The 19,647-nt window shown below is 38.5% G+C and overlaps 3 protein-coding genes across 4 annotated transcripts; all 3 read left to right on the top strand.

Annotated features, from left to right (window-relative positions):
• Positions 1-980: 980 nt before the first annotated feature.
• On the top strand, positions 981-1,738 carry LOC116206342 (cysteine proteinase inhibitor 1). The gene has a single exon (XM_031539183.1). The coding sequence runs from the start codon at positions 1,083-1,085 to the stop codon at positions 1,470-1,472; it is 390 nt and encodes a 129-aa protein (XP_031395043.1). The 5' UTR covers positions 981-1,082; the 3' UTR covers positions 1,473-1,738.
• A 13,619-nt stretch (positions 1,739-15,357) lies between these two features.
• LOC116204987 (serine/threonine-protein kinase D6PKL2-like) lies at positions 15,358-19,452 on the top strand. Of its 2 annotated transcripts, none has more exons than XM_031537394.1 (2): positions 15,358-15,544; positions 16,480-19,452. In XM_031537394.1, exon 2 carries the CDS (start codon positions 18,376-18,378, stop codon positions 19,264-19,266), a length of 891 nt encoding a protein of 296 aa, XP_031393254.1. In that variant the 5' UTR covers positions 15,358-15,544; positions 16,480-18,375; the 3' UTR covers positions 19,267-19,452. The 2 variants fall into 2 exon arrangements, with proteins under 2 accessions (XP_031393254.1, XP_031393255.1); XM_031537395.1 differs by having other exon boundaries at positions 15,542-15,667.
• Positions 16,612-17,346, top strand: LOC116204253 (serine/threonine-protein kinase D6PKL2-like). The gene has a single exon (XM_031536332.1). The coding sequence runs from the start codon at positions 16,612-16,614 to the stop codon at positions 17,344-17,346; it is 735 nt and encodes a 244-aa protein (XP_031392192.1).
• Positions 19,453-19,647: the final 195 nt, after the last annotated feature.

Raw genomic sequence — 19,647 nt, 5'->3', positions numbered from 1 at the left:
CCGATTGCACTACAGCTAGTTTACTCAAACACTATTCCACTTTTTCCCTCTTCCAAATTTCCTTTAGCCTTTTTTTTTTTATAAATATATGAACCTGTTCAATGAGCTCCAACTAATACATGTTCATGCTCTCGGTCCAGTAATAGTTAATACTCTCTCGATTATGAATTATTCTCAATTACAAGATTTGATCTTGAGAATTTTTTCATTTTTTACGTGTACTGTATTGTCGCGAAGCCCAACGAGCCCGACTAATCTAGTTTGAATCGGGTCTATTTACTAAGAAAGTAAATCTCACTCAGTATGAATTTACTTCATTCACAAGACTCAAGTATGAGACTCTATTTAAGGGAAAAAAAAGGTATCAAACCGCTTGAATTAATCCATATTTATTGATCCCGAGACTTTACTTACTGAAAAAGAGATATCAAGAAAAAGAGATATTAAGGCCCCGTTTGAATTGTTAAACTGATTTTAGAGTTATGATTTTGATTTTAACTCAACACACTACACAACAAAAATACACGTTTTCCAAGTCAAATTTATAATACTATCTCATTTGTCTTTTTTCACAATCAAAATCAAAATCAAAATTAAAATCATGATTCTAAAATCACACTAACAATTCAAACGGAGCTTAAACTGTCTAAACCCATCCACACTGGTTCTAAGTTTTTCTTTACTTTCCTTAGATTAACGGGTCAATGAATACTTATCCAAAAAAAGGGGTTAATGAATATGCCATCTAAGGAAATACATTGAAATAGATAGGGGCAAATAAAAGAATTTCTTAAAAAAAATCCAAAATTTAACCCAAGGTTTTGGTCAAACCAATTCAATTGCTGTCAATTCCTTGCCAAACAATGTCCAAATCACAAGTTACCCCTTGGACGTAAAATTTGCTCCCCAAGAGAAACAGACAGCCCATGTTGCCCGTTATATCCGCGTCGCATTACCCCATCCCGACACTGCTATAAATTCCCAACCATCCACCGCTTAACCACTCACTCACGACAATCCACAAGCTCCCTCCCAAAAAGACCAAAAACCGCAGCGACATTTCCTCAAACAGTTTAGCCGCAATGGGCGCCCGATCGCTTCACCGACGCTCCTTCATCCCCCTCCTCCTCCTCCTCCTCGCTGCCTCCGTCGTCCCCCTCCTCTCCGCCGCCGGGTTTGGGGGCGGCGGGGGTCCCGTCCTCGGCGGGTGGAAGCCCATAAAGGATGTCAATGACCCGTACATCAAGGAGATCGCGGGGTTCGCCGTCAGCGAGCACAACAAGCAGGCGAGGGCGAGCCTGAAGTTACAGGGCGTGAAGAGCGGGGAGTCCCAGGTGGTGGCGGGGACCAACTACAGGCTCATCATCGCGGCAGCGGACGGCGCCGCGACGGGGGATTACGAGGCCGTCGTGTGGGACAAGCCATGGGAGCGTTCCAGGAAACTCACGACCTTCAAGCCCGTGACCCACTGAGTTGGGGTAAGATAGTGAAAACGACAAAGTCGGGCATGGGAGAGACACTTGGGGCTTCTTCGCTTTTCTGGCTTCCTCTTCAATTCCTGCAGATTGGATAATAATAAAATATTCAATATTGTAATGTACCAGTAAAAAATAGTTAACATTGCAATGAGAGTTAGATAATCGTAAATCAGATTTCTATAAATTTCTGTTCGTGCAATTTTTTTTTTTTTAGATTTTTGCTAATATATGTCCGTTGCGGGTTTTCCGAATTTTGATTATGAGATTTCATCGTTTTTTTGTTTTTCGTGCAACTTAACTGAAACGATGAGTGCGACTGGCAAGAATCGAATCGGACCTCGTAGTCACTGGGGAGAGCTCATTTTCATATACCTTTGTTTGGGTAAAGAATCGAGAGATGAGTCACCGCGAAAGCAATCTCGAGGGCTTTTAAGTTCTTCATTCAAATTTTTCTTTTTCTTTTTTTTTTCCTCTTCATGTTTGAAAAAAGTGGTATCAATTAATTCCCGTTTAGACGATGTTATGGAGGATCTAACTTATTGATTGGAAAGTTATGGAAGATCCAACTATTTGGAAATTCTTGACACAAATAATTGACTAATTTTTCCTTGCTGTTTTTTCTAATCTATGTTTTTAACGACGGTTGGGTCCAATTTATTGGCTATTATTCGAGGTGTCGGCTGCCTCAAGAAAAGACAAGCATGAACTCACGGGATTGACTAAAATTGGGATGACAATTTTGCCCCGCCCCCGTAAATACCCGAAATACCCCGACCTATTTGGAGCGGATAATACCCGCCCCGACGCTGAAGCGGGGCGGGAATGGAGAGAAAATCAAGTATCCATGCACGCGGCAGGGCGGGTATGGATATGAATCCCGCCCCGCCCCAGCTGCATATAATGATTTTTAAAATATAAATTTATAATTTAATATTATAATTATACACGCATTCGCATCCAATTCTAGATCATTCCGTCCTTTCCATCAGTCTCACACACACTCTCTCTCCCCATTGTACCATCCCCATTTGTTCACACGCCTCTCTCTCTCTTTCGCGTCTGTGCGTGTAGTGAGGAACGGGTTGAAGCTTAAAGCGTGAAACTCACTCTTGAGGAAAGCAGGAAGAATGATGGAATCCAAGAATTTCTTGAAATGGTTTTTCTTCTTCAGCCCCATCTTCCGCCTCAGCTGCTCCATCTACGTACGACTCCTCCACTCCCCCTGCCGCCACAATGCCCTCTCCGACAAATCCACCCCGTTAAAATTTTCACGTCTTAAAAAAATTTACGTATAGATTTTCAAAATTTAATTAATTTTCTTATATTGCCCCTCTAATTCGAAAAAAGTATCCTATAGTTCGTCCCTCAAGAATCTCCTCCTCTCTAAGTCCAAATCCCGAGTCAGCCCCTGACGCCCGCCCCTCCCTCCCAATTCTTATAATGCACCATCGGATCCCCACCCAGCCTTAGGCATAGGACCGGCTCTCATCGAGGTCCAAGATCTCGATTTGAAGGAGTCGAATCGCAACTCGGTTTTTTTTTCTCATTTTTTAAGAGGCCAAAATATACGGGACGGATTTGATTCGCCCCTGAGCGTGAGGCAGGGTGCAGAGCAAGCGTGGATATTCAACTATTCGCCCTAACCCGCCCTGCTACCATTCCTAGACTAAAAACAATATGAGATGAGATTCCCACAATAATTATTAATAGAAACAAGGGATGCAGGCAAGGATTTATATAGAGCAATTTATTCGACTCTACCGAGTTAATTTGCCTCATTAAGTTAAGGTGTATTTGTCTCAACTTAATTAAATAAGTGCTTGTAAAATTAGTTACAAGTTAGTTATAAGAGAAAGTGAATAGAAGAAGTAGAGAAAGATGGAAGATGCTAGCGTAAACTATTTAATCATTAAGTACAAAACTATTTAATGAAATGAGTAAAAAATTTCGACTTAATAAAATACGTTATTTTTACTTATGGGTACTTTTTACTCCTTACAAAACTTTTTTCATCCCTATCATTCATCTTTACCTCATATACGTTTCATCAATTAACTAATTTAAGTACTTAGCTTATCGTATATCACTTCACTAAAAGAAGCTTGGATAATTCTTGTGGGACCATTAGTTGGCCTTATGAAAGACTAATCTCATCAATGAGGTGTAACTTAGTTAATAGTGATCCAAGCAATAGGACAAGAGTTCAAGTCTCATTCCTTGGAGACTTGGGAGCAAATAAGGGGGAAAGTCCTTCTATTTGTTGTTGAACTCGCTTGAAATAATAGTACTTCATTGTAAACTTGAGGATGAGTAGTGTTCCTCTAAAACTTCATTGGAGTTGTGGTTACAAGTCCAAGCTCTAGAATCTTGATATAACTATGGCTCAAATTGGATATTTCATGATGGGGTTTCGGCTGATATATTTAGATATTATAAAAATTGCCACGCCGAACGCCCGTAATCCCTTTTAACTCATAAATTTATAAATAAAGGACCAATTTCATCTTACTACTCAAAACTCCTTGGGATTCCTCACGAACCACTGCTCATATTAGTACTGCATAGTCCACTTCCTTCGTGAGTAGACGATCAAGTCGAATACGAGGAAGTTTGTGAACTTATTATAAAAGTAGTTAATGAAGTATAAAGGACAACATCCCTTTCCACTCACCTCAAATTCAAGCTCGGCATAGAAGTATTACTGATTTTAGAATAAATTCAATTATTTGATAAATAACAACCGGAAACTATTGAAATAAAAATTAACGTTTAAATAGAAAGCATGAAAAAATAGTTTTCATGAATATCGATTAATTCGTCTGAAAAAATCACATTTACATTGAAATTAAGTAATTCATAATTTATAATATTCCACCAAAAATTCTTTCAATTTTAAACATTTTATATATAAATGTACTTATTTCACCCTCCACTGCACTTCAAGATGATTCCCACAAAATCAAGTCACCAAGTACCATCTTGTGATTGAGTGAGCTATTGAGTCTTTAAAGTTGTATTTTTTGTGAATTTTCTTCTAAGTAAATTAGTGTGAAAAGCCTACCTTTGACTACTTAGTCAAAGTAGTATGCCATATTTGGTAACAAAATTTAATTTTACTTAATTTTACTTTTTATTTAATTCAATAAAAAAATCGTCATGTTTTTTTTTGTCTTTTTCTTCAAATTATCTTTCATATTTTTTCTATCTATTATTTAAATTAATTTTTAATACTAATTTCTCTCAACTAATCAACATTTTTTTCTTCTATTTTAACATTTTTTTCCTCGATAAAATAACACAACTGTTACTTTTTTTTATCATTTTCTTGAAATTCTCTCAATACTTTTCTCAACTATTTTGTATTCATCTCTTCAAATTAAACTAAATTTAATTAAATTATACTTAATTTTTTTACCAAACTCTATATTAATATATCTTGGACCCGACTGCTTATCCCATTTCCAGCATTTATTCAATTTCTTTTTTTTTTCCGAGCTTGTTCTACTCCTGTCCCCAGGATTACGTAGGCCCCTCCGGTGCCTCCTTATCCTCATCCCTTCTAAGTCATTCCTCCTTATCCTCATCCATTCTAAGTCATAACGATTCCTATTCTATGTATGGATCTCTTCCTTCTATCACGCAAATATTCCGAGATTTACCCTTTCTATTCTAATCTCGATCTTTTGATTTCATATAATAAACTTTTGATTTCGATTAACAATTGAAACTCAAGATGCTGGGCTCATACCCATGTGGTACCAAGGAAAAATTAGGGATGACAATGGTGCAGACACGGTGCGATTGCGCGAAAACCATAACTGCACTGCCATCCGCAACAGCGCTTCACATCCATGCCGATGTTAAAATATACCAATTACATTCATTATTGTGTCGACCTAACTCGAGCTAGATCAATCGAAACCCATTGGGCTCCAAGAGATCGTGGAGCACATCAAGAAAAAAAATGTTACTATATCCGCATAGTCTAAAAATCGTGATTATCCAATATTTAGTTTAAATAAAATTAGATTTAATCTAAATAATACATTAAAGCAAATAAAAAACCCATATTTAATTTTAGTTATAGATGAGGCCGTATATTATTCATGGGCTTAGACTATGGGCTGAAGTTATGGGCTGAGTAATGAAGAGTAATACTATGTATTATATATAACTAAATCTTACGGTACAGTTTTTATTTGTGGTTATATATTTATATATATATATATATATATAAACCTAATCACGCCGCATCGAAAAACCAGGATACGGCTCCAAAAACAATGTAGTTATCCCGGATGCGGTTTTTTTTATTTGCACTCAATGCATTCTAGGAAAAACCCGATATCTGCTCATGTGTGTTATCTATTCATGCGTGTTAGGATTTAGAGGAAAATCCAAAAATCCGACCCTAAGAAAATATAAAAATTTTAGGGCTCCCACATGAATCTTGGCAACAGCCCTTACAAATAATAATTCTTGGGTGATTTTAAAGGTATAAAAAAGTTGACCCGCTAAAAAAGTAAATAAAAAATTGACGAAATATTGCAACGGTGTTAGTTAATATAGTCAAATGAGGGAATATTATTTTCTCCTATAAGAATGCCTTCATTTTAGAAAATCTAAAACTAGGAGAATGGAATTTATTTACCCGAATAAAAACACACACACACACAAATAAGAGCCTTTTGGCTATTTTAGTGCTGTCTTTGGTTAAAGGGCCTCATGCTCGAGAGGCCGGTGAGAAAGGACATGCCTCTCTTCTGGTGATTCGGACCCCTTTTGATGCGATTCCCGCCAAGAATGACGAGACCCGACAACTAAAGGAACCCAAGATCGTTCCACGATCAGATTTGATTGACGATCCCTCGACCCGTTGTTTACGACAAAAACAAGGACCTTGGTATAACTGACCTCAACCCGTTGTTTAATGCGAAACAAGAACCTCGGTATATAGGAAGACGCCACAAACGGTAATGGAAAGCCGCTTGATAAGTCGATGAAGACGCCACAAACGGTGGTGGAAAGCCGTTTGATAAGTCGATGATACACGCCACGGAAACTTCCGATAAGTTCGATTAGTTCTTCAAGAACCAAAGAGAATACTCTCACAATTTTCTGAATGTTCCTCTCATTAAAAATTGACTAAGATGAATATATATAGACATAAAGTAATCCTAATATGGTCATATCTCCTCCTATAGATAAGGAAAGTAAAACCAAGAATATCGATAGAGATATGACATAATCTATAAAGATATAAAATCTAAATACCCCTAGAATATCTCTATGAGATTTAAAGTTCAAACAAATCTGATGTTATCTTCTGTTGATCATCAACTGTTCTAGAAGCTTCCTTAAACACTTGCTGAATTTAGCCTTGTTCGAAATCTTCTATAACTTGAATAATGTTGATGGATCTTTGTGGATCACGTGATTCATGTCCAATGGGCCTCCACGAATTTGCTTGAGCCCAAACCTCTTGAATCAGGCCGTTGAGTTCATCTTTAAACTTCTTTGCTCGTGCTCGCGTAATCGGTCCAATTGGAACTTGAGCTGGATCCCTTGAAGTCATGCTACGATTTGCATCATTCCCCTCCTCTTGAAAAGGATTTGTCCTCAAATCATCACCTACATCAAAAGGAAGCAAATCAGCAACATTAAAAGTAGCACTTACATTGTACTCACCAGGTAAGTCTAGTTTATAAGCATTGTCATTGATGCGCTCCAGGACTTGAAAAGGTCCATCTCCTCTTGGAAGCAGTTTGGAACGTCTTTGCGCCGGAAATCTCTCTTTCCTCATATGCAACCAAACCCAATCTCCGGGTTCAAAAATCAGCTTATGACGGCCCTTGTTGGCGTGTTTTGTATACTGCTCCGTTTTTCGCTCAATGTTGAGTCTTGTTTTCTCATGAATCTGCTTGACAAATTCAGCTTTCTTTTTGCCATCTAAATTAACATGCTCAGTCAAAGGTAAAGGAGATAAATCCAATGGAGTTAAAGGATTAAATCCATAAACAACTTCAAATGGTGAAAATTTAGTAGCGGAATGAACAGATCTGTTATAAGCAAACTCAACATGTGGTAAACACTCTTCCCATGTTTTAATGTTTTTTTTATGATTGCCCTCAACAAAGTAGACAAAGTTCTATTTACTACTTCCGTTTGACCATCAGTTTGTGGGTGACAAGTAGTAGAAAATAACAGCTTAGTACCTAACTTACACCACAAAGTCTTCCAAAAATAGCTTAAGAACTTAGCATCTCTATCCGAAACAATTGTTCTAGGCATGCCATGTAACCTCACAATCTCCCTAAAGAACAAATCAGCAACATGCGAGGCATCATCCGTTTTGTGACATGGAATAAAGTGTGCCATCTTAGAAAATCTATCCACAACCACAAAAATTGAATCTCTCCCACGTTTAGTCCTAGGTAATCCTAACACAAAGTCCATTGAAATATCAATCCAAGGCTCACTAGGAATTGGTAAAGGAGTATACAAACCGTTAGGCTGCACTCTGGATTTAGCTTGCCTACACGTAATGCATCTACCACAAATTCTCTCAACATCTCTTTTCATATGTGGCCAATAGAAGTGTTCTTGCAAAATAGCTAAAGTCTTTGCTACTCCAAAATGTCCCATTAATCCCCCACCATGTGATTCCTGCACTAATAACTCTCTCAAGGAACAATTTGGCACGCATAACTTATTCTCTCGAAACAGAAAGTCATCATGCCTAAAGAACTTACCACAAGGAATTTTCTCACAAGCTCGATATTCCTCACAAAATTCATGGTCATCAGCATATAAATTTTTAATGTGCTCAAAACCAAGCAATTTTGCATCAAGTGTAGAGAGTAATGCATACCTGCGAGAAAGTGCATCGGCGACCACATTCTCCTTACCTTGCTTATACCGAATGACGTATGGAAACGTCTCAATGAACTCCACCCATCGGGCATGTCTTTTGTTTAGTTTGTGTTGGCCCTTCAAGTGTTTCAAGGACTCATGATCGGTGTGTATCACGAACTCCTTAGGCCATAGGTAGTGCTGCCACGTCTCTAAAGCTCGAACCAATGCATACAACTCTTTATCATAAGTTGGATAGTTTAAGGCTGCACCGCTTAGTTTTTCGCTGAAGTAAGCAATTGATCGTCCTTCCTGCATGAGAACTGCACTTATACCAACACCTGAAGCATCACATTCAATCTCAAAAGTTTTAGAAAAGTTAGGTAAAGATAATAAAGGAGCGTTGGTCAGCTTCTCTTTGATTAGCTGAAACGCCTTCTCTTGTTCTTCTCCCCATCTAAATCCAACGTTTTTCTTGATCACTTCAGTAAGTGGTGCTGCTATGCTACTAAAGTCCTTCACGAACCGCCGGTAGAAACTAGCAAGTCCATGAAAACTACGAACATTACTTACACTTGTGGGATTAGGCCACTCTTGGATTGTACGTACCTTCTCCTCATCAACCTGTATACCTTGTGCACTAACAACAAATCCCAAAAAAACAAGCTTATCGGTGCAAAAAGTACACTTCTTCATATTAGCAAATAACTTTTCCTTCCTAAGCACATCTAAGACAGATTTCAAATGTACCTTATGATCATCTAAGTTTTTGCTGTAAACGAGTATATCATCAAAGTAGACAACCACAAATCTACCTATAAATGCACGCAAAACATGATTCATAAGTCTCATAAAAGTGCTTGGAGCATTAGTCAAACCAAAAGGCATAACTAACCATTCGTACAAACCGTATTTTGTTTTAAAGGCAGTTTTCCATTCATCTCCTTCTTTTATTCTAATCTGATGATAACGACTCTTTAAATCAATTTTAGAAAATACACAAGAACCATGTAGCTCATCTAACATATCATCTAAGCGAGGAATAGGATGACGATACTTTACCGTTATGTTGTTGATTGCTCGGCAATCAACGCACATTCTCCACGTCCCATCCTTCTTAGGTACAAGTATTACTGGAACAGCGCATGGGCTCAAGCTCTCCCTCACGTATCCTTTCTCTAACAACTCCTTTACCTGCCGTTGAAGCTCCTTTGTCTCCTCAGGATTGCTCCTATAGGCTGGTCGGTTTGGAATTGTCGCACCGGGAACAAAATCAATTTGATGTTCAATCCCTCGGATTGGAGGTAAGCCATGTGGTGTTTCCTCGGGAAAGACATCCTCATACTCCTGCAAAAGAGAAACAATAGAACTAGGAAGAGAGATATCAAGTTCGTTAGTATTGAAAAATGCCTCTTTGTACAAAAGTACAATCATCGGCTGATTTAAAAACATTGGTTGCCTAATTTCTCCCATGTTTGCATAAAAATTCTTTTGTTTTCTCTCTGATTTTCTCTCAATGGCCGAATTTTGATTTTCTTTTTCTCTCTCATTTTTCTCGGCCTCTCTCTGATTTTCACTCTTTTTCTTCTGTTCACTCTCTTTCTTTTGATCACTCTCTTTTTGCAATCTCACTTGATCCTCATATACTTGCTGCGGAGTCAATGGTACAAGAGTGATTGATCGTTGATTAAGTACAAAGGAGTATTTGTTCGTAAAGCCATCATGCTTCACTCGTCTATCGAATTGCCATGGACGCCCTAGCAACAAGTGTCCTGCTTGCATCGGTACTACATCACACAACACTTCATCTTCGTATTTACAGATTCGAAATGCAACAAACACCTGCTTGTTCACCCTTATCTCACCACTATCATTCAACCATTACAGCTTGTACGGCCTAGGGTGCTTCACCATGGGCAGTCTTAATTTTTCCACCATTGTTGCGCTTGCGACATTAGTACAACTACCACCATCAATAATCACACTACATACCTTGTCTTTGATGTAGCACCTAGTGTGAAAGATGTTCTCCCGCTGCACTTCTTCAACTCCTTTTGTTTGCAAGCTTAATGCTCTCCTTGCCACCAATGTCAATGCATCTGGAGCTAAATATTCCTCCTCGGGAACGTCCTCCAATGGGGGCATGTCATCGGTGTCGGAATCTTCAGTGTCGGTCACAATGTCACCATTGTCTCGCATCACCATGACCCGCTTGTTTGGGCATTGACTTGCTATGTGTCCCCTGCCTTGGCATTTAAAACACTTAATGTCACGATTCTTGGAGGTAGAAATGTCGGTTTTACCTTGAGGAACATGGCTGATTGCTTCTTGCTTTTGCTTGGTTTTCAACATCGACGTGGATTGCTTCTCATCTTTCTTCCACTGATTCGGTTTCCAAGTGGATGTGCTTGGACTTTGGCTTGCACGTGTACTGCCTCTCCTCTTGAACTGGTTCTCAATCTTGATGGCCATGTGCACCATATCCTCCAACTCCACATAATGTTGTAATTCCACGGCATTTTGAATTTCTCGGTTCAATCCAGCCAAAAATGTTGCCATAGTAGCCTCCCGATCCTCCTCTACGTTAGCTCTAATCATGGCCACTTCCATCTCCTTAAAATATTCCTCTACACTCCGGTTACCTTGCCTAAGACTTTGTAACTTATTATACAGCTCCCGATAGTAATAACTAGGAACAAATCGCTTCCTCATCACCCTTTTCATTTCCTCCCACGTATCTATAGGTGGCTCTCTATTTCTTCGCCTATTTATCATCAATTGATCCCACCAAACAATTGCATAATCCGAGAATTCAATTGCTGCCAATTTGACTTTCTTCAGCTCGGAATAACTATAACAATCAAATACAAACTCCACCTTTTTCTCCCACTCAAGGTATGCTTCGGGATCACTCTTTCCTTGGAACGATGGGATTTTCATCTTAATACTACCCAAGTTATTATCTTCCCGATTCCTATCTTCTCTAAACCGCCCTCCATGTCTCCTATTACTAACAACCGAATCTCGATCATCTTCATCAAAACCAGCCCCATAAATCTCTTCATCTTCAACCCTCACTTCCCTCGGTTGAACTCTTTCCCTCCTACGTGCATTAGGAGCGTTTCGTGGCTGCTCCACACGTTTATTCTCTATCAGATCTATCCGTTCATGAACCTGCTCAAACTCCAACCGCATCACACGCCTCATCTCACTCATCATGGCCTCTATAAGTATTTTCGAATCAGCCAATTCCGTTGCACCTTCGGGAATACTCTTAGCACTGTTGTGAGACATGATTGCTGCAAAATAAAGTTAGAAAGAATGGACCTCACAATTCTCTCCCTTACGTGTTTGCACTCAAGAATGTGAATCACTCTACACTCGTGTTTTCACTCAACAAAATATGTGGCTTTTAACCCTCTAATATTCTCACCGCTCTTGCCTTTTTCCACTCGACAATTCTCTTTCAGTTCCTTTGGAACTAAACAAACAACTCCAAATTTTCCAACAACAATTCACCAAGAACTCATCAAGGAAAATTAATGATCAAAGGAAATTTCAGGAAGAAAAGAAGCAAGAGAAAAGGCAACTACTATGAAGGATTAAATAAACCAGAATGTTATATGAAATTATGGGATCAAAATCAATGCAGATTACAAAGAACGAGAAATAACAACTTTAGAATGGTCTGATGTAAAAAATTTGGATCAAATTGACAATGATGTCTTAATTCTTTTCTTTTGATCCTTTTTTTTTCAGCTCTGTATTTTTTTTGGCCGATTTTTTTCTTCTTTTTTTTCAGCTCTATTTTTTTTTTAGCTGTGTTTTGTTTTTGGCCGAAATTTTTTTTTTCAGCTCTTTTTTTTTTTCTGCTAACAATCCACAAAGAACAAAACTCGATGAAGCGAAACTCAGCAAATTGAAACAAAAAAAATGGATAGGATAAACCCGATTTGGAGCCTGATGCTCTGATACCAAATGATGCGATTCCCGCCAAGAATGACGAGACCCGACAACTAAAGGAACCCAAGATCGTTCCACGATCAGATTTGATTGACGAACCCTCGACCCGTTGTTTACGACAAAAACAAGAACCTTGGTATAACTGACCTCAACCCGTTGTTTAATGCGAAACAAGAACCTCGGTATATAGGAAGACGCCACAAACGGTAATGGAAAGCTGCTTGATAAGTCGATGAAGACGCCACAAACGGTGGTGGAAAGCCGTTTGATAAGTCGATGATGAACGCCACGGAAACTTCCGATAAGTTCGATTAGTTCTTCAAGAACCAAAGAGAATACTCTCACAATTTTCTGAATGTTCCTCTCATTAAAAATTGACTAAGATGAATATATATAGACATAAAGTAATCCTAATATGGTCATATCTCCTCCTATAGATAAGGAAATTAAAACCAAGAATATCGATAGAGATATGACATAATCTATAAAGATATAAAATCTAAATACCCCTAGAATATCTCTATGAGATTTAAAGTTCAAACAAATCTGATGTTATCTTCTGTTGATCATCAACTGTTCTAGAAGCTTCCTTAAACACTTGCTGAATTTAGCCTTGTCCGGAATCTTCTATAACTTGAATAATGTTGATGGATCTTTGTGGATCACATGACTCATGTCCAATGGGCCTCCACGAATTTGCTTGAGCCCAAACCTCTTGAATGAGGCCGTTGAGTTCATCTTTAAACTTCTTTGCTCGTGCTCGCGTAATCGGTCCAATTGGAACTTGAGCTGGATCCCTTGAAGTCATGCTACGATTTGCATCACCTTTAGCTTCGGAACATGCACCCAGCCCCACCCACGCCAATGAATGAAATGAGCCACCCTCACAAAATTATTAAATTATTTTGTATATAATTTTTTCTCTTGAGAAAGGCAAAAAAAGAAGAAAAGACTAAATCGAGTCTTTAGAGTATAGAAAGGGGGGAAAGAAAAAAAGAAACTTCACTTTCTCGTTTCTAGCTTTCATTTTTTTCTTTTTTCTTTTGCGTTAAAGTGAAATTCAAGAAATTTTGACTAATTTAAGTTTAATTAATTAAGGGATAAAAAAAATTTTAATCATGAATTTTCTCATTCAATGACACTAGACCACCTAAATCGATTTAGGTTGGTACTTGGTAGCTCTTTTTATTTATTTATTTATTTTTTCTGTATACGCTGATATTTCGAAATCCAATGGATCCGACTAATCTAGTCGAGTCAATCGTCTTATTAAGGGTAAAGCTCTCCCAGCGTGAATTTCCTTCATCCACAACACTCAAACCCGAAAAATATTACTTAAGTGAAACAAGAGCCGAACGATTTGAGCCAATCAACCTTGATTTATTGATTTCTTCTTTATATATATATATATATATATATACATATATATTATGAATTCTTTATATGTATAGATGTGCTGGTGGGTCTTATCTTTTAGGGGAAGTAATATAAAAAATCAATTACTTTCATGAAATTCCTCCATTTACCAAGTTTTTAAATTTTGACCTGAAAAATCACAAAATTTACCTTCGTTTCCCTGATAATGCAGATATGATGAATTTCTATCTTCAGCATTTGCATCATATCCACATTAAATTTAATAACAATCGGTCCAAAAAATCTCTATCTACATGAACTATGCCAAAATAAGTTGAATCATGCTAAAATAATCGGTCATCCTGTCCAATAAGTTCAACTATGCTAAATAACCATGCTAATACTTTATAGATATTGGTGTGTACAAGTTTTGTTGAATTTGTTATTTTGGCATAATTTTGTCTTTGTAGTATAATATATCTAAATTCTTATACTACTTAATGTGATAACAGAAATGAATATTCTTTTTATTTACAAATGATAAACTTGTAACTATTCTAATATTTCTTTTCTATTAAAAATTCTTTTAACATTCAAATCAACATACACACACACACATATATATATATATATATGTTCCTAATTCAAACTTATAATCATTCAAAAAAGTCGTATTTTGGTAGATGTGATTTTTGAAAGAAACCATGTTTTGATAGATGTGGGAACATAAGCAAACTATGTGACTGTCCAAAGTTACTGATATTTTGGTATATGAGAGAAAACTTATTGATATTTTAGTAGATAAGGAAAAAAAGCAAACTATGTGATTTTTTAAGTTAAAAAGTTTGTGGCATGCCATCCACATAAGCGTGTCATATCAGCGTCGTTAACGGTCACGTTAGCAGTTTTAACGGCCTAAATTAACGGATTGATATATTAGAAAAAAAAACGAAAGTAAATATGGTGATTTTTCAAACTAAAATTTGAAAAATTAATAATCAAAGAATTTCATGAAAATAATTAATTTTTTACGATATTTTCTCCATCTTTTACTTTGACCCTCAATATACACACTAGGGGTGATCGGTTTCGAGTACTCTATATTTTTTACGATACCCAACCCTACTCTGTAAGGGACAGGTTCCAAGATTTTAGAATCGGATCCTACTGAATCTTGGAATCGGAACCTACCCGGAACCTGTATTATACCACAGGTTCCGGGTACCTTGTTGGAACCTGTAAATTTTTTTCTTTGGCTAAATAAAATCGAAAATGTCATATACATAATCAGTAATCACGCCAAATAAAATATCAACAAAGATTTAGATTAATCCACAAAAAAAATGTCTCATTAATCCATCGATAAAATTAAATATCCATAATACGATTTCACACAACAAAGCGTCTTTGTTCTGATTCATTAGAAGAGACAATAGCCTTACTCTTTTCTCTTTTTCTTTTAATAAATAACCGATTCCGGATATCCTGTAGGCAGGAACCGAAACAGAAACCGATTTTCACCGGTTCTTGATTTTAATATCCGGAATCTATCATATTTTTAATATGAGCTACTCAGACCCTACTCTAATAGGTAGGTTTCGACTGATTTCGGGTATATCTGATACCCGTGCACACTTCTAATACACAGTCTCTTGGCCCTCACTAACAGAGTTGCCTAATAGTCCACCAGAAAGGTCCCCACTTCATTTCTGAATAGTACTGCCCCACCTGCCCTTTCTCCACAGAACCATCGTATCCTCTCTCTCTCTCTCTCTCTCATGGAACTCAGCACACCTTTCTCTCTCTACCCTGTCAGCTGCAGTTGCTTCTCTCCACTCTCCACTGCCAAACCAAAGCCCCCGCCCGAAGTCCCTCTGATTCCTTCAGCTAATTGGGTACTAACTATATCTGTCTCTCACACCCCCCTTTTCCTGTTTTGCGTTCATCAGTCGTGGGTTCTTCTTCTCACAGTTCTTTGGCCTGTCGCTGTTGCTCTTACAAATCTGCATCTCTATCCAGTACTTTAGATCTGCCTCTTGGGTGTTAATTTACAGCTTCATTGAGTGATCAAAATCTGCCCTTTGCTATTTTACTTTGTCTATTTCTCATTTTTGGGGTTCGTTTGGTTTGGGTGGTCATGTTGATGGGGTGAACACTCTTTAATTCCTTGGTTTAATCACTGCATTTTTGTCAGAGAAATGTCATGTCTATGGAGCAGAATGTTAGGGGATTAGTTCTCCAATGTCTCTGTTCCATTTCATTGTCTTGATAAATGTTTTTTAGTGTGTTGTGTAGCCATGATAAAGAACCCTTTTTCTGTTGTTGATTCCTTTAATTTGTTATACTTGTCCTCCAATCGATGTCTTCATAGAGTTCTCTCCTCACCCATAAGGACTGTTTACAATCACCAGCTAGGGTCGGTCTGCTGAGTTGTAAAGTTTGATTATTTCTAGTTATTTCATCCTAAAATTGTGACAAAATCTGTTGCTGGCTAAAAGACAGCAACTTGGAAAAGTAACATTGTTAATTTTCGATATGATAAATTATGCATTACTTTCTTGGGAAGTCATTTTAAAATTTTAACTTTAGATTGATTCTTGAAATCCATTTTCTCTCAATTACATCGAATCGGTTTCAGTTAAGACAATAGACCCTTGCTGATGATCATAACCACAGATTATATTTGTAGTTTTATAAATTTTGCAGCTGAGACAAAATGTTTTGGAGTTTCACATTATTAATTGAGGAAGAAAATTGATAGATTAGGCATCTGATAACTTTTTGAGATTCTTGCCTACACGCTAAATCCATTGTGCTTTGCTATTTATAGGTCTTCCAACACTGTATCTGTGGCAGAGCTATTGTTTTAGCTGGTAGATGGAGAGAAAGATACCTTTAAGTTTCAGTCCGAAGCTGCAGATTGATTCGATGTGATCTGCTTGGGAAATCCTCCAATTTCCTGATGGCTTCAAAAGCTACTCCTAAATCATCAGAAGATCAACAGTGCAAAGCAACCAATCCAAAGCGAAATGGTCCCGGTCCTATGCCCAAAAAAGTTTTGAATGCAAGCAAATCCAAACTTGTTGAACCTCCAGCCAGTATTATAAACAAGCCAAGCTCTTCCTCTTCTGCCGCTGAAAATAGAGCCTCATTGGAGGGCTCGAGTTCAGTTTTGGATTCTGTCGATCAAGACAAGGATATATCGGGAAATGAAAGTTTCAAGGACAGCTCAGTCTCAAGAAAGACCAACGATCGGGTTGATTTCGTTGAGAGTGGGAAGAGCAGCATATGTAGGGGAAGCACGGGCAGCGATGTGAGTGATGAGAGTAGCTGCAGTAGTTTCAGCAGCAATATCAGCAAGCCCCATAAAGTGAACGACCTTCGATGGGAGGGAATAAGAGTGGTCCTATCAAAGAATGGGGCATTAGGTTTAACCCACTTCAGGCTCCTCAAGCGACTGGGCTGTGGAGATATTGGGAGTGTCTACTTGTCTGAGCTGAGTGGCACTCGATGCTACTTTGCGATGAAGGTGATGGATGAGGCATCATTCGCAAGCCGAAAGAAGTTGCTGCGGGCACAGACGGAAAGGGAGATTCTGCAGTTACTGGACCATCCCTTCCTCCCGATCCTATATACCAACTTTGAGATCGACAAATTCTCTTGCTTGGTGATGGAGTTTTGTCCTGGAGGAGACTGACACACGCTTAGGCAGAGGCAGCCTGGGAAGCATTTCACTGAGCAGGCTGTGAAGCAAGTCTAATTTCTCCTTAGACTTCAATTTTATACTTTAGTTTGATTTTTTCTTGCATCCTGCTAATACAAGCTGATAGCACAAGTTAGATTTTCTTGATAGAACTTGGGGCAAATATATATTAAGCTTTTAGGATAGTATGTACAAAGTATTTAGGTTATTTCTGCTTTGATTGCCATTACATATTCTGTTTTGATTCTTCTCATTCCACTCTAACTAGTGCGGTGGATTTGGAAGGGTTGCCAAATCCGTTTACATCATTCAAGACTTCTCATCGGTGGTATATTGGGCAAATTACTCAACTGGGAGGATGGAAAATAAGCTCAGTCAATTTTGTACCCTCATGATTTCGCCATCTTAATGGCATCTTTGTTGAACTCTCCAAAAAGAGTCACCTCCTAATTTAGTGAACCTGTTGCATCGTTTATCTTTTCTCTTGATATCGTACTATACTTTCCCATGTACATGAGCCAATGTACTGTCTATTTCCAAAACTTTAAGAGAGAACCTGGATGCCTGCACATGTTAAGCTTAAGCAATAATCATTTAATTTCTGGGAAATAGAATAGGCGGGAAATCATGCTTTTGTCTTTTTATATCATGCGGTAGCTTTTACTTAAATGTAAGCGATTAATTCATAGGAATTTTAACTTGTCTTCTCTTGGAAGCTCATGAAAAATGAACCTGAGGATGTTATTACTCATTCTATCTTCGTAGTTCATTAGTTATTCTCTATGACTCTGTTGAATGCAACAATTTATGTTTACTGGGTAGTCTCAGGATAATTCTTACAAAATTCTTTTACCATTTTCATCGCACAAACATCTGCAGAATGTCGTTTCTGTTGAATATCAGGAGGGTAACCTGGGAAAGCTGATTTTTGCTCTGCAAACTAATAAAGTCTTGGTGCCCTTCTATTTCAAAACTCACAGATTTTACGTAGCATAGGTCTTATTGGCCCTCGAGTACCTCCACATGCTTGGGATCATCTACCGTGATCTTAAGCCTGAGAATGTCCTTGTTAGAGAAGATGGCCGCATAATGCTCTCAGACTTTGATCTCTCCCTCAGATGCACCGTAAGCCCGACCCTTATCAAGACCTCAAGCAGTGAGCCAGATTCAAATAGGAAGAACGATCCAGTCTACTGTGCCCAGCCAGCCTGCATCAAGCCATCATGCATACAGCCGTCATGTGTTGGCCCCATGACCTACTTTGCCCCTCGTCTCTTCTCCAGCAAGTCCAGGAAAGAACGGAAGCCCAGGAACGAGATCGGGAATCAAGTCACCCCACTGCCTGAGCTCATCGCGGAGCCCATCGATGCCCCGTCCATGTCTTTCGTTGGGACTCATGAGTATCTGGCTCCTGAGATCATCAAGGGCGAGGGCTATGGGAGCGCTGTGGACTGGTGGACCTTCAGGATATTTCTATATGAGTTGCTCTTCGGGCGGACCCCATTTAAGGGGTCGGGCAACCGGGTGACACTGTTCAACGTTGTCGGGCAGCCCCTGAGGTTTCCTGACTCACCCATGGTCAGCTTTGCAGCCAGGGATTTGATACGAAGGCTTTTGGTGAAGGAACCCCAGAACAGACTGGCGTATAAGCAGGGAGCCACCGAGATCAAGCAGCATCCCTTTTTCGAAGGTGTGAACTGGGCTCTTATCTGGTGTGCCACCCCACATGATGTCCCGAAGCCAGTTGAGATAGAACGTATTCCCGTGCCATCGCCAGCCAATGAGAAAGCTGTCTGTCCCGCTGCGGTCCGTCCTGATAAAAAAGGTTCTGACAATTATTTAGAGTTTGATTTCTTTTGGGGACATCAAGTTAAATATTATTTCGGTTCTTTTTTCTTCCAATTTCTGTTTTAATTGAGGAGGGGAAATCATTTTGGTAGACGTGGTGCTGGGCTTTGTAGTGATGTAGAGTGATGAAATTCCTGTGATTGACAATGCAAGTGATGAGGAACTGGATGATTTGTTGCCTTTCCCCTTGAACAGCCTCAAAAATCTGTATTATGTTTGTTAGTGACAATCCCTCCCAGGTGTATTGATATTTCCGAGTTCTTTCATCAATCGTCCTTTTCAGGTGAGGACATTTTTAATACAGAGGATTCGATGAAAATGGACGTAAATGCTATAATGCATAGCCACTTTATTCCTCTTCATTTCCACCTTTCATGCCTAACACGCCACTAAAGGTTCCGTCTAGTTTTACCTAGTAAGTTTTTCCAAAGTATCGCCACGTTCAAA

Source organism: Punica granatum, chromosome 4 (assembly GCF_007655135.1).
Source record: "Punica granatum isolate Tunisia-2019 chromosome 4, ASM765513v2, whole genome shotgun sequence".
In the NCBI taxonomy this organism is placed as follows: Eukaryota; Viridiplantae; Streptophyta; class Magnoliopsida; order Myrtales; family Lythraceae; genus Punica; species Punica granatum.
Note: the sequence above shows the minus strand (reverse complement) of the source record. Positions and strands in the feature narration are given on the sequence as shown.